This window comes from Microcaecilia unicolor, chromosome 3 (assembly GCF_901765095.1).
Source record: "Microcaecilia unicolor chromosome 3, aMicUni1.1, whole genome shotgun sequence".
Lineage (NCBI taxonomy): Eukaryota > Metazoa > Chordata > Amphibia > Gymnophiona > Siphonopidae > Microcaecilia > Microcaecilia unicolor.
The window spans coordinates 332,099,669-332,114,127 of NC_044033.1; the positions used below are offsets into that span (position 1 = coordinate 332,099,669).

Consider the following 14,459-nt stretch of genomic DNA (forward strand, 5'->3'; position numbering starts at 1 on the left):
CATGCCCCCCAATCCTAGTATTTTTGGAAAGATCATTTATAAATATGTTAAAAAGCAGCAGTCCCAGCACAGACCTCCTGGGGAACTCCACTGTCTACCCTTCTCCATTAAGAATATTGACTATTTAACCCTACTCTCTGTTTTCTATCTTTTAACCTGTTTTTAATCCACAATAGGACACTACCTCCTATCTCATGACTCTCCAATTTCCTCTGGAGTCTCATGAGGTACTTTGTCAAATGACTTTTGAAAATCCAGATACACAATATCGACTTGCTCACCTTTATGCACATGTTTGTTCACCCCTTCAAAGAAATGTAATAGATTGGTAAGGCAAAATTTCCCTTCACTAAATCTATGTTGGCTTTGTCTCATTAATCCATGCTTTTGAATATGGTCTGTAATTTTGTTCTTTATAATAGTGTCTACCATTTTGCCCGGCACCGAGGTCAGACTCACCGGTCTATAATTTTCCGTTCACCTCTGGAACCTTTTTTAAAAATCAGCATTACATTGGCCACCCTCCAATCTTCCAGTACCACACTCGATTTAAAGATAAATTACATATTACTAGCAATAGTTCTGCAAGTTCATTTATCAATTCTATCAGTACTCGGGGATGAATACCATCCAGTCCAGGAGATTTGCTACGCTTCAATTTGTCAAACTGCGCCATTACATCTTCCAGGTTTACAGAGATTTCATTCATTCAGTTTCTCTGACTCGTTAGCTTTGAATACCTTTTCTGGCACCTGTATCTCTCCCAAATCTTCCTCAGTGAAGACCGAAGCAAAGAATTCATTTAATCTCTCCACTATGGCTTTGTCTTCCCCAAGTGCCCCTTTTACTACATGTTTTTGCCTCCAGTGCAATATTGTTTTCAAATTCCCTCTTTGTCTTCCTTATCAGCACATTTTGGATTTTGACTTGCCATTCCTTAAGCGATCCTCATGTCCACCACCACCCAGCATAAACCTGAACATTCTACCTAGCCTGTTATAACTTCAAAATAACTTTTCTTTTATATAGTGTCCATACACTAGCTTTGCTCATACTTAGGTCTTCAATCAAAATATGTTAGGATTCTCCACTCTGGTAAAATAGCCGCAACTTGTTTTTATAACTGCAAAGTTCAGAAAAGGTCCTCAACGTAAACTCAGCGCTGTGCAAGAAGACAGCCACTATCAATCACCAAGACCCACTTTATCTACACAAAAATATGATGTCCATTTTGTGCTGGATTGTTCTGGGAAAGGTGATGTTGGCGTAGTTACAATTAAGCTTAGCTTTCAAAATTTCAAGGGGAGAGGGTTGTAAGGCCTTAACATTTAAATGGGGAGCCTTCATGGATAAGATGGCAAAGGCCGAAGGCTTGGCTAGGTAGAACACCTAATACCCATGGCCCAGCCTTGCTTAGGGGGTCATTTGCTAATATGTATTTGCCTCTGGGCTTATTTTCACGCACAGGTTCTGCAGCAAACACGTTAACAGCATTTGCACTCTGTTCCATGCTCCTAAATCATTAGAGATCACTATATTGTACCTTAATATACCAATTAAATCTCTGTCTGGTACTTGCTTAATAAATATAAATATACATCCACAACTCGCAAGTAACTTTCTCTCTATATTATCATGAAGATCCTGAGGAAAAGGCTTCAGATACTCGGTGCTCACTGTTTTACGTTGGACAGTGGACCGAGTTGCTCAGCGTTTACTTTAGATTGTAAGCTCTTTGAGCAGGGATTGTCTTTCTATGTTAAATTGTACAGCGCTGTGTAACCCTAGCAGCGCTTTAGAAATGTCAAGTAGTAGTAGTAGTACTTTTTGAAATTCAATTTTTTCTTTTGTAAACCAGCTGGCAAGCACCCTCATAAGTCAAAAACCTCACTTTTTATACTCATTATGTAACTTTATTTTTATAGTTTTTCTTATACAGTTTTATATTTAATAATGAGAATGAATAAGCACTTAGCTGCTATAACACTGGAACTAGTAGGTACGCCCGACAGCGAGCTCCTGTTTCGCTGATGCTTCATAAGGAGCTGAACCCATAGTTTTCTGTAACACCCTGCTATATATGTCAGCGTCTGTCCTGTTAGCAACCTTAATATACCAGCAAGAAACACTGCTCAAGACCTAAAAGCAGCAATGCATCTCAAAATAAGAAATAAACCAACCTCCTTTGAAAACAATTATATCATTGGTTATTAAACTGAACCTTTTAACCTTTAGGTTTTGGGAAGGTATCATGTTGGAAGAAGTGAAACCTCTTCCTACTTAGCCAGCTTTCTGCTTCCTCTCCCAGTGCTTTCATAGAGCTCATTAAATCCAGGCATTGTTCTTCCAACTATTTATTTAAAACCATACAAACTACTACCAGCCAGCTTACAGACCACTTCAAGAATAATCTCTCTAAGGCTGAATTTTAATTGTGTATCGTGGTCATAATACAACCTGCATTTAATATACTTAAAAATTGCAAAACTATGAGAGAGAGAGACAGAGAGAGAGAGAGAAAGAAAGAAACCCAGGAATAAAGACCAAAAGGGAGTTGGACACTACAAACAGACAAGTAAACTGACACTGAAGCTTACTGCAGGACCTAAGCTTTGGAATGTCCCACTGGAATTTTTAAGATTCAAGATAACGGTTTTTGACTTTTGGAAGAAAGTTCAGACATTCTACGGCTTTTAGTGAGCAGGACCTAACTATAACCCTAGTGGTTGAATTAGTTGTATCTTATGTCTGTTATGTTTATTGCTTTTCTTTCTGTGTGTATTATTATGCATTTTTTAATTATTCCATAGGTTTCAACTTTGATATATTACCTATCATGGCAATAACTAAGTGGTTTACAATAAAATACATTAAAAGTAAAGAACTAAATTTAATAAAATGTTCATTAAATTTTTCTATTCTGCCTAGAACCTGAGCAACTAGTAGCTAGGAATCTTTTAAAATAAACACAGATAAAGCATACAAATATAAAATTCCTTTAAATGTCTGAACAATAATTCTGTAAAGAAAAAAATTACTGTTGAATGTGGGAGGTGTTGTGATAAACATGCAACAAGAGGACTCAAACCTAGGGGACTACAGGGCAAATCAGTTTTACATGTCACTCTAGATGTTTCACCATCTGAATGTATAGGGTAGGTAGGGTAAAAAAAGACCATGAGGTCCTTCAGATTCAAACCATAAGAGAACTGGAGTACCATTAAGTAGTTATAAGGCGGAGGTAGACACACACAGATAAGTGGAAACACTGCTTGATATGTCAAAGTATGAAACCATGGGCAATCACCACAAATTGTCATAACCTCCTGTTGGCTTTGCTGATAAGGAAATACTGCTGCACCAAACCCAGTTTCTATCAACTGGCTGTCAAAACAAGATTGCATACTGGTAACCTATTTGAAATGAGTAGCCTAGTGGTTCACAGTAGTGGGCTGAAAACCTGGGAAGCCAGGGTTCAAATCCCTCCAGACATTCCTTGTGACTTTGGGCAAATCATTTAACTCTTCATTGCCTCAAGTACAAACTTAGGGACCATTTTACTAAACCACGCTAGTGATTCCCGGAACAGCAAATTTGAATGGGCTGAATCGCATTTGCCGTGCGGGAATCACTAGCACGGTTTAGTAAAAGGGGAACTTAGATTGTAAGCCCTCCAGGAACAGTGAAGTACCAAGCATACATGAATGTCACCTTGAGTTACTACTAATAAGACATGAACTAATTCCAAATAAATATATAACCTGACATACAACTGCTGGGAAGTATTCTCAGAACTAGATAAAACTCATTCAAGACATATCGAGACTAAACATTTAAAGTTTCCAGGTCATTTCTTCAATAGCTTGGGACAAGTACATAGGATCTCTAAGGATGTGATAGAGAATACATGGCATGGATGGGCAAACTAGACAGGCCATATATGGTCTTTATCTGCCTACATTTTTCTATGTTACTAATATCTGCGATTTCTCAACATATAATTCACCATTTTCTTTTTAGAACTATCTTACTCTCATGACTCTTGCAATAACTAGAAAAAGGCCATAAGGTTATATACTAAAAGGGTTTTTCCCATTTTGTGTTAACAAGAAAAGGCTTGGAGCACCTGATCCTAGAGCCATTAACTTGACAAGTGCCAGATGAGAGATACACAGCTCACCGACTAGCTTTCTATAGCCATAAAGTCCTTGGGGACTGGATGGATCAGGGGTATGGTCAGCATTCCATGAAGGGAAAGATCAATATCACACCTTTTCCAGTTGTAGTTCAATGCTTGTTATAGTCAGGTACAGCAGGCATTTTCCTGTCCACAGAAGTCTTATAATCTACTAGTAAAAAAGGCCCGTTTCTGGAACGAATGAAACGGGCGCTAGCAAGGTTTTCCTGGGAGTGTGTATGTTTGAGACAGCCAGAGTGATTGTGCGGGTGTATGACAGAGTGAGACTGTCTGTGTGAGAATGAGAGTGTGTGACAGGGCCCCCTCCCCTGTTCCTAATGCCCCTCACCCCGTTCCCTCCCCTCCTTTTCCTCCTCCTTCCCACACTTTGGGTTCCTTAAGGCTTTCAAAAGTCTATGTACCCCGTGGCCCTAACTCCCAGTATCCGGATACCCCACCACTTTCCTCCTCACCCCTCCCCCAAGATGTAATACTTTCACGTCCTTCATTTTTTAAAAAAAAGTGTCCTATCTACCCTGTGTACAAATGCCCGGCATTTCGGATTGTGTTCCTCTCGTAAATTTTCATTTCTTTCATTCATTCAGAACTCCCCCCCCCCCCCCCCCCCAAACACTTTTGGTTCCTTCAGTCTTTTAAAACTCTCCTATGTACCCTGTGCCCTAATGGCCAGCATTGAGATTGTTTTCCTTTCCCAAATGTTCATGTCTTTCAGAACTCCCCCCCCCCTCCCCCCATTTAACACTTTCGGTTCCTTCAGTCTTTTAAAACTCTCCTATCAACCCTGTGTCCTAATGGCCAGCACTCAGATTGTTTTGCTTTGCCAAATTGTCTGTCACTGATATCACTGAGGTCAGTGCGTGCCTGCCTAGCAGACCACTTCCGGCAGGCACGGTCCCAGGCACATCCTGTTGGAGGTGAGTATTATATAGGATGTTTGCACATCAGGCAATGGAGGGTTAAGTGACTTGCCCAAGTTCACAAGGAGCCATAATGGGATCTGAACCCCGCTTCCCAGGTTCTCAGCCATGTGCTCTTGTGCTACTCTTCTTCTTTGGGCCTTTATGTGGCCTACTTGAATGAGAAGGTAGGTTCAGCACAATTACAAGGGCCACAACATCAGCTCTCATATCACTCCTCCTCTCAGATTCTTATGAACCTGTGAAATCTGTTGCACACCACATCACCAACTTGTGATACGGACACAAAGACAGATCAAAGTCCCCTTACCACAGAATTACAAACCAACCAATGATCAACACAATTTAAAAAAATATATACAGAAAAGCGAAATGTTTCAACTCAACCTCAACCGATAGCCCAGTTTTAATGTTTGATGTCAGATGATTGTATTAGGGTCAATTACTGTACAAAGAGCAGGATATAAAAAGTACATTTTTTGCTTCACTATTAATTTAGCATGAAAACTGTTGTTCTCCACAAAGTTCTTTTTATTGTAGATTAAGAGGCATAGTTATCAGCATGGACTACCATTAAGACGTGTTATTTTATCTTGAACTCAGATGTGCCATTTTAGGTCCCATTTTATGCCACGAGACATTATTAATAACTGGGATTAACAGTAAAATAACATATCTTAACAGAAGCCCTCATTGATAACTTCCCCCTAAATATCAAATCTTTTGCACAGATACTAGAAAGTTTGGTGAAAATGATCATTTCCCAAAAATATATATGTAAAAAGCAGCAAGCCTATATTGCACTGAGACTATGAATTAAGAAAACCGAGGTAAAATGTTGAATTTTCGCAAATAAGCTGCAAGGGCAAGGAGGCTAGAAAGAACACAAAGCTCCTACCGTAGTAACCGTCTAGAAAGGAGATGATGGCATGCAGGGTGAAAATAATACAGCACCTCAAAAAATCTCTACTCGAGAAGAATACGGGTACCAACCCCATCAAAAGTGAGAAAAAAAGTGAATGAAGTGTGATTAAGAATGTGATTTTTATGAAAACACTGCACGTCCACGTCTACTAAAACAAAACACTTCTCTCACCCAAAAATATATTTATAAATGACAGGACACAACCTACAGAAATAAAGAAAAATGCGCCATGGAAGGGACAAATGGAGTGTTAAAACGCTTACCGGCTTCGGCATTTTCACTTCTATCCTCTGCTTCAGCAACAGAGATTAATGTGGTTCCACTTCTCAAAGTCCTGTTGGTGGAGAAGGGAAAGGGGTGAATTTACAGCAACCAACACTGGAAGCAGGGCAGGTGAGACTACTATAATCTAACAAGTTTCGACTCTTTACAGTAGTTAAGTGGTGTCGGGTGACAGAACCCAAACCGCGAGAAGACTGGCAACGCGGTAGGAAATGCCAAGAAACTAAAAAAAAAAAAAAAAGAAAGAAAGAAAAGAAAAGCCAACTCTTAACTAAAAAGGTGACCTCGCCCTACGGAGGAAAGTCCAACTGCAACTCTCAGAGAAGGTCATTTGACCACCACACCCATAAAGCTAAACACAGCCTCTCTCTCTCTCTTTCCCTCCCCCAAGGACGTGAGCTCGCTCGGGTAGGTAGGTAGGAAGGAGCTGCCACTGCCAGTCCCGAAACCTCAACACCGCTAAGACTTGGACAAAAATTAAAAGGATGATGGGGCCACCTTTCTCTCGCTGAAAACAAATACAATCAAATTTGTAAATTGCCAAGGCTTTCTGTCTGTGGGGGTCACAATCGCGTAACAAACTAAAATAATCCAACAGCAGCAGGTAGCAGACCTGGAGGTGAAAGCTACATTAAAAAAAAAAAAAAAAATCTTTCGCAAAGCCTTCCATACTGGATTCAAATACAGAACTGAAAGTTCAGCAGAAGTTGGGAAAACTTGCTTCTAATCTTCAAAACGGGCAGGTTGTTTCAGTACTCTTAAAACAGAAAAGAAAAAAAAAATCTCGGTCGTCTAATAATGCTTGGAAGCACAGGTGAAGGAGCCATTGGGGGAGGGGGCTGCAGAAACACATATCTTATATAAACACAAGTGCCTGTGAAAAAAATGCCCTTTATTTTTGCCCAAGTGGCGGGAAGCCGGTGCGGGGCACAATCCCCCCTCTCCCGGCCCTGGCCTGAGACTGCACGGGCGTGTGCGCGCGCCTCGCCCTCTCTGTCTCGCACCTGTCGCGCGGCTCCTAAAAACAAAAGGAAGGCACAAGTGCAGCAGGACGGCGGACTAGGATAAAGGGTCTGGGGGGGGGGGGGAAAGCGACTGGTGGGTCTCCTCAGTAGTGTACCCAACAGAAGCCGCTCACTGCATCTCACCTTAACCCCTCTGGAGAGAGAGTGCCGTCCCGTCCTTCCCCTCTCTCTTCCTTCGCCGAGTTTCCCTGTCTGTCACTGAATGAGTGCGTCCGCGCCTCTCCTCCTCCCCCTTCTAGATTGCAATATGGCTGACTTGCCAAGTCCAACAGGTCGTAGTTTATGCTCCCTCCCTCTTGTTTTCTTCTCCTCGCCTCCCTCTTTTTTAATTTTTTCTGTCACACGCACAGAAGGGGGAAAAAAAAAAACCTCACTAAACACAAAGCGGTCGTTTCTAAACCCGGTTTTCTATAGCGAGCTGTTTCAACAAACAACCGGGCTGCTCTTTCACAGCTACAACAAAGAATGGGGGAAGACTAACTGAAATATAATGTAGAAGTCATTTATTAGAAAAAGAAAACGAATCCGTTCCAAGTTGCAGAAATCAGGGGGTAGAAGTATGCTTTCCATATTTGAATGACTTTTGTCTTTGGAAAGTCAGTAGTTCAGAATTCTTCTGATAGACACGGGGGAGCTAGAAAACAACTGTAGAACTTAAATCATTTTAATTGTTGTGTGTTTTACCTTATTATTTCTCTGCACTGAGGCACAGTGTGATCCAGGCTGTAATTGTAAGTCTAGAAGAGGATATCATTTGTAGTCTATAGCAGTGGATCAGACTCCTGAGGGAACCACCAGGCTGTCACGGCTGTGGCTTACTTAAGTACCATGGGCACACTCACTACCCGCACAAAGAAACTCACTTCAATAATGGAGCTTTATCAAGTTCAAACATTTTATTGAATTTTTTAGTAACAAACAAAATACAACTGAGAACTATATAAAATATATAAAAAAATAAAACAATCATGTCATTCTCAGAAGGGAATAAATAATACAATCATAATCCGTTTATAAGTAACAGAAAAACAATTATAATACCCATTGATGAGATAATATATTAAATCTTGAAAGATAAGTTTCAAGAGCTTTCCAAATTTTATGGTATCTATTGGATTTTCCCACAGACTTTAGTTCATATTTATAGATAAGACAAATTGTATGCCACCAAAAAGTTAGTCTTCCAACAACCAAGAATCTTTCAGATTGCAAACACAATTGGAGCAACATTTTCAATATAACATCTAAATCTGACTTTGGACGTTTTGCAGAAAACATCCAAAAATCTAGTAGCAAACATGACCATTTTCAAAACAGAAAATCATCTTTTTGTTTCAAAAATGGCTGTTTACTAGGCGTTTTTGTGTTAAACTAGAAACTGGGGGAAGCCCAACAGTCGCTCAAAAGCACATGGTTTGGAATAAGGTATCTTTCAAAGATCTCACCAAAACAGGGAAGATAGAGTATCCCGATAGTGAGGTTGCAAAAGAGACCATAGTAGATCAGGAGGGGCATAATCGAACGGTGCCGGTCATCTATATGGCCGGCGCTGTAAGCGGCGCCCTGACCATATTATCGAAAAAAGATAGCCAGCTTACTTTTGTTTCGATAATACGATAATATGTTTTGATAATCTTAGCATTTGGGCCGGCTTTAGAGATGGCCGGCATTGGTTTCTGTCGATAATGGAAACTAATGCCGGCGATCTCAAACCTGGCCAAATCCAAGGTATTTGGCTGTGGGAGGAGCCAGCATTTGTAGTGCACTGGTCCCCCTCACATGTCAGAACACCAACCGGGCACTGCAGTGGACTTCAAAAATTGCTCCCAGGTGCATAGCTCCCTTACCTTGGGTGCTGAGCCCCCCAAAACCCACTCTCCACAACTCAATTATTATTTATTATATTTGTATCCCACACTTTCCCACTAAAAGCAGGCTCAATGCGGCTTACATAGTAATAGGTAACAAGGGGGCACCTACATGTGGGTAAAGTGGGTTTTGGGGGGGTTGGAGGGCTCTCATTTACCACCACAAGTGTAACAGGTAGGGGGGGGATGGACCTGGGTCCACCTGCCTGAAGTGCACTGCACCCACTAAAAACTGCTCCAGGGACCTGCATCCTGCTGTCATGGAGCTGGGTATGACATTTCAGGCTGACATAGAGGCTGGCAAAAAATTGTTTTTTAATTTTTTTTTTTTGGGTGGGAGGTGGTTGGTGACCACTGGGTGAGTAAGGGGAGGTGGTCCCTGATTCCCTTCGGTGGTCATCTGGTCAGTTGGGCCACTTTTTTGAGGCTTGGTTTTAAAAATAAATGGACCAAGTGAAGCCAGCGAAATGCTTGTCAGAGCCGGCCTTTTTTCCATTATCGGCCGAAGCCGGCCATCTCATAACCATGCCCCCGTCCCGCCTTCCGTACCCTTCCGAAATGCCCCCTTTAACTTTGGCCGGCTTTGCGACGGAAAGCAGTTGGAGCTGGCCAAAATCGGCTTTCCATTATACCGATTTGGCCGTGTTCAGGAGATGGCCAGCCATCTCCCGATTTGTGTTGGAAGATAGCCGGCGATCTCTTCCGAAAATAAGCAGGCAGGTGTCCTTAAATAAAAATAAAAATCAGACAAAAGATTGCAAATTAATACTGTCAAGTAGTTAGCATGATGTAAATAGGAACAACAAACATAGTTTCAAATGTCCATATGCGAATGCCAGAAGCCTAAGAAATAAGATGGGAGAGTTATAATATATTGCATGAAATGAAAAATTAGATATAACAGGCATCTCTGAGACCTGGTGGAAGGAGGATAACCAGTGGGACACTGTCATACCGGGGTACAAATTATATCGTAGTGATAGGGTGGATCGAATCGGTGGAGGGGTAGCATTGTATGTTAAGGAGGGCCTTGAATCAAATAGATTGAAAATTCTACAGGAAAAAAAACCATCTTGGAATCCCTATGGATTGAAATTCCATGTGTAAAGGGGAAAAGGATAGTGATAGGAGTGTATTACCGTCTGCCTGGCCAGGATGAACAGACGGATGTAGAAATGTTATCGTAAATTAGGGAGGCTAACAAACTGAGGAACACAATAATAATGGGTGATTTCAATTACCCCGATATTGACTGGGTAAATGTAACATCAGGGCATGCTAGAGAGTTAAAATTCCTTCACAAAATCAAGGACTGCTTTATGGAGCAGCTGGTACAGGACTGACGAGAAGGAAAAATTCTAGACCTAGTCCTTAGTGGAGCGCATGATCTGGTGTGGGAGGTAATGGTGCTGGGGCCGCTTGATAACAGTGACCATAATATGATCAGATTTGATATTAGCTTTGGAGTAAGTATACACAGGAAATCCAATATGTTAGCATTTAACTTTAAAAAAGGAGACTATGATAATATGAGAAGAATGGTTTAAAAAAATTAGAGGAGCAGCTTCGAGGGTCAAAAATTTACATCAGGCGTGGATGCTGTTCAAAAATATCATCCTGGAAGCCCAGGCCAAATATATTCTGCATATTAAAAAAAGAGGAAGGAAGACCAAACGACAGCTTGCATGGTTAAAAAGTGAGGTGAAGGAAGCTATTAGAGCTAAAAGAAAATCCTTCAGAAAATGGAAGAAGGAGGGGTAAAAGGGGCAATCTGGGAAGACAAAGCCATAACAGAGAGATTAAATGAATTATTTGCTTCGGTCTTCACTGAAGAAGATTTGGGAGAGATACAGGTGCCAGAAATGGTATTCAAAGTTGATGAGTCAGAGAAACTGAATGACATCTCTATAAAACTAGAGGATGTAATGGGGCAATTTGATAAATTGAATAGTAGCAAATCTCCTGGACTGGATGGTATTCATTCCAGAGTACTGATAAAATAAAAAAATGAACTTGCAGAACTATTGTTAGTAATATGTAATTTATCTTTCAAATCGAGCGTGGTACCGAAAGATTGGAGGGTGGCCAATATAACACCAATTTTTTAAAAAGGTTCCAGTGGAGATCTGGGAAATTATAAACCGGTGAGCCTGACTTCGGTGTCAGGCAAAATGGTAGAGACTATTATAAAGAACAAAACTACAGAGCATATTCAAAAGCATGGATTAATGAGACACAGCCAATATGGATTTAGTGAAGGGAAATCTTGCCTCACTAGTCTATTAAATTTATTTGAAAGGGTGAACAAACGTGGATAAAGGTGAGCCGGTTGATATTGTGTATCTGGATTTTCAAAAGGCATTTGACAAAGTACCTCATGAAAGACTCCAGAAGAAATTGGAGAGTCATGGGATAGGAGGTAGTGTCCTATTGTGGATTAAAACTGGTTAAAAGAAAACAGAGAGTAGGGTTAAATGATCAGTATTTTCAATGGAGAAGGGTAGATAGTGGGGTTCCCCAGGGGTCTGTGCTGGGACTGCTGCTTTTTAACATATTTATAAATGATCTAGAGATGGGAGTAACATGAGGTAATTAAATTTGCTGATGACACAAAGTTATTCAAAATTGTTAAATCACGAGAGGATTGTGAAAAATTACAAGAGGACCTTACAAGACTGAGAGAGGAACCCGAATTATAGCTATGTAATGCAAGGTTCCATATTAGGAGTCACCGACCAAGAAAGGAATCTAGGTGTCGTCATTGATGATACGTAGAAACCTGCTCAGTGTGCTGTGGCAGCTAAGAAAGCAAATAAAATGTTAGGTATTATTAGGAAAGGAATGGAAAACAAAAATGAGGATGTTAGAATGCCTTTGTATCGCTCCGTGGTGCGACTGCCCCTTGAATATTGTGCTCAATTCTGGTCACCGCATCTCAAAAAAGATGTGGTGGAATTAGAAAAGGTACAGGGAAGGGCAACAAAAATGATAAAGTAAATGGGACTACTTCCCTGTGAGGAAAGGCTGAAGCGGCTAGGGCTCTTCAGCTTGCAGAGAAAACGGCTGAGGGGATATATGATAGGGGTCTATAAAATAATGAGTGGAGTGGAATGGGTAGATGTTAATCGACTGTTTACTCTTTCCAAAAATACTAGGACTAGGGGGCATGCAATGAAGCTACAGAGTAGTAAATTTAAAACGAATCGGAGAAAAGTTTTCTTCACTCAATGTGTAATTAAACTCTGGAATTCATTGCCAGTTAATGTGGTAAAGGTGGTTAGCTTCGCGGGATTTTAAAAAGGTTTGGATGGCTTCCTAAAGGAAAAGTCCATAGACCATTATTAAAATGGACTTGGGGAAAATCCACACTTATTTATGGGATAAGAAGCATAAAATGTATTGTACTTTTTTGGGATCTTGCCAGTTATTTGTGACCTGGATTGGCCACTGTTGGAAACATGACGCTGGGCTTGATGGACCTTTGGTCTGTTCCAGTATAGCAATACTTATGTACTTAAGTGCATCTATCTTTTTGGACCATTTTTGGAAAAAAAAGTCCAAGTGAAAAATGCTCAAAATCAAGCAATTTGGGTTGTAGAACAAGGGTGCATTCTTAGCAGACTGGCCACACAGACATCCCAGGAGAGCAGTGGGGCACCTTAGGGGACACTGCAGTGGACTTCACATAAAAGGTTCCAAGTACATATCTCACCATTACACCCTTATATTGTATGGGGAGCCCTCCAAAACACACCAAAAACCTACTATACCCAGCTGTACACCACTACAATAGCCCTTATGGCTGCAGGTGTCACCTATATTTATTTGTAGCATTTGTATCCCACATTTTCCCAACAATTTGCAGGCTCAATGTGGCTTACATTTGTCGTAATGGCGGTTGCCATTTCCGGGTAACAGAATTACAAATGGTAATGTGTTACATACATGTAACATAACATACGTGAACAGATCATGGTATAGATATATATTGTTTGTGCCTTTTCGTGCTGCGTCACAGAGCCCAACAGAACCAGCACTACTTACACAGACAAATTCTCCAACTGGTATCTTAGAACCCAGGACAGCTGGTAAAGCCTACTAAAACAATAACAACTAGAAACAAAAAGAAGGAGAAAAAGAACCAAAAGAAGCTTCTTGGGGTTAATACAGTTTTATTCTTTATCCAAAATTAGGGAAAAATAAGGAATAATATAGATACAGTATACAGAACAGGACAGAAAGAAGAACATGTACAGAAATGGAAATTCAGTGGAAAAGATCAAGACATTCTTTCAGTCTTCCTGGCGTGGGGCCAAAAGAGATGTACGCTGACCACTTTCCTGTCTTACAGAAAAGTTTATATAGGGTTTCTTTTTTTTACAGTACAAAGGAGTAAGAGCAGGGGCGTAGCTACGGGTGGGCCTGGGTGGGCCCAGGCCCACCCAATCTTGGCTCAGGCCCGCCCAAGCAACGACGACTGGAACGGCAACTTTTACCTGAAGTCGCAATGACGAACGGGCAGGCAGCGCTGCGGTAGTAAAAGCAACAAGGAGACTGGTTCGACTCTCCGTCCTTCACTTCCCTCTCTCTGCGTCCCGCCCGAAAGGAAATGACGTCAGAGGAAGGCGGGACGCAGAGGGAGGGAAGTGAAGGACGGAGAGTCGAACCAGTCGCCTTGTTGCTTTTACTACCGCAGCGCTGCATGCCCGTTCGTCGCTGCGACTTCGGGAGTAGACTGAAACGGAAGTTGGCTTGGAGATGCTGTGAAGGGGGAGGGGGGACACGCTGGATAGAAGGGGGAAGGGGATGGACAGAACCAGGATGGGCAGGGGAGAGAGGTGAATTGCTGGAAAACAGGGATGGATGGAGGGGAAAGGGGAGAGGAAATTTGCTGGAGATGGATGGCTAGAGGAGAGGGCAGGGGAGAATGGAGAGTTGCTGGACATGGAGCGGAGGGCAGGGGAAAGAAGAAAATTGCTGGACATGAATGGATGGAGCGGAAAGGGGAGAGAGGAAATTTGCTGGAGATGGATGGCTGGAGGAGAGGGCAGGGGAGAATGGAGAGTTGATGGACATGGAGCGGAGGGCAGGGGAAAGAAGAAAATTGCTGGACATGAATGGATGGAGCGGAAAGGGGAGAGTGGAAATTTGCTGGAGCTGGATGGCTGGAGGAGAGGGCAGGGGAGAATGGAGAGTTGTTGGACATGGAGCAGAGGGCAGGGGAAAGAAGAAAATTGCTGGACA

General features: G+C 41.6%; 1 protein-coding gene across 1 annotated transcript in view; it reads right to left on the bottom strand.

The window, feature by feature from the left end:
- Positions 1-7,589, bottom strand: part of EZR (ezrin) — a 178,147-nt gene extending 170,558 nt beyond the window's left edge. Inside the window, exons 1-2 of the mRNA XM_030198425.1 lie at positions 7,471-7,589; positions 6,304-6,374 (exon numbers count right to left, since the gene is read on the bottom strand). Coding sequence (XP_030054285.1) covers positions 6,304-6,315 — 12 coding nt within the window. The 5' untranslated portion in view covers positions 6,316-6,374; positions 7,471-7,589. The remainder of the gene's footprint in view (positions 1-6,303; positions 6,375-7,470) is intronic.
- Positions 7,590-14,459: the final 6,870 nt, after the last annotated feature.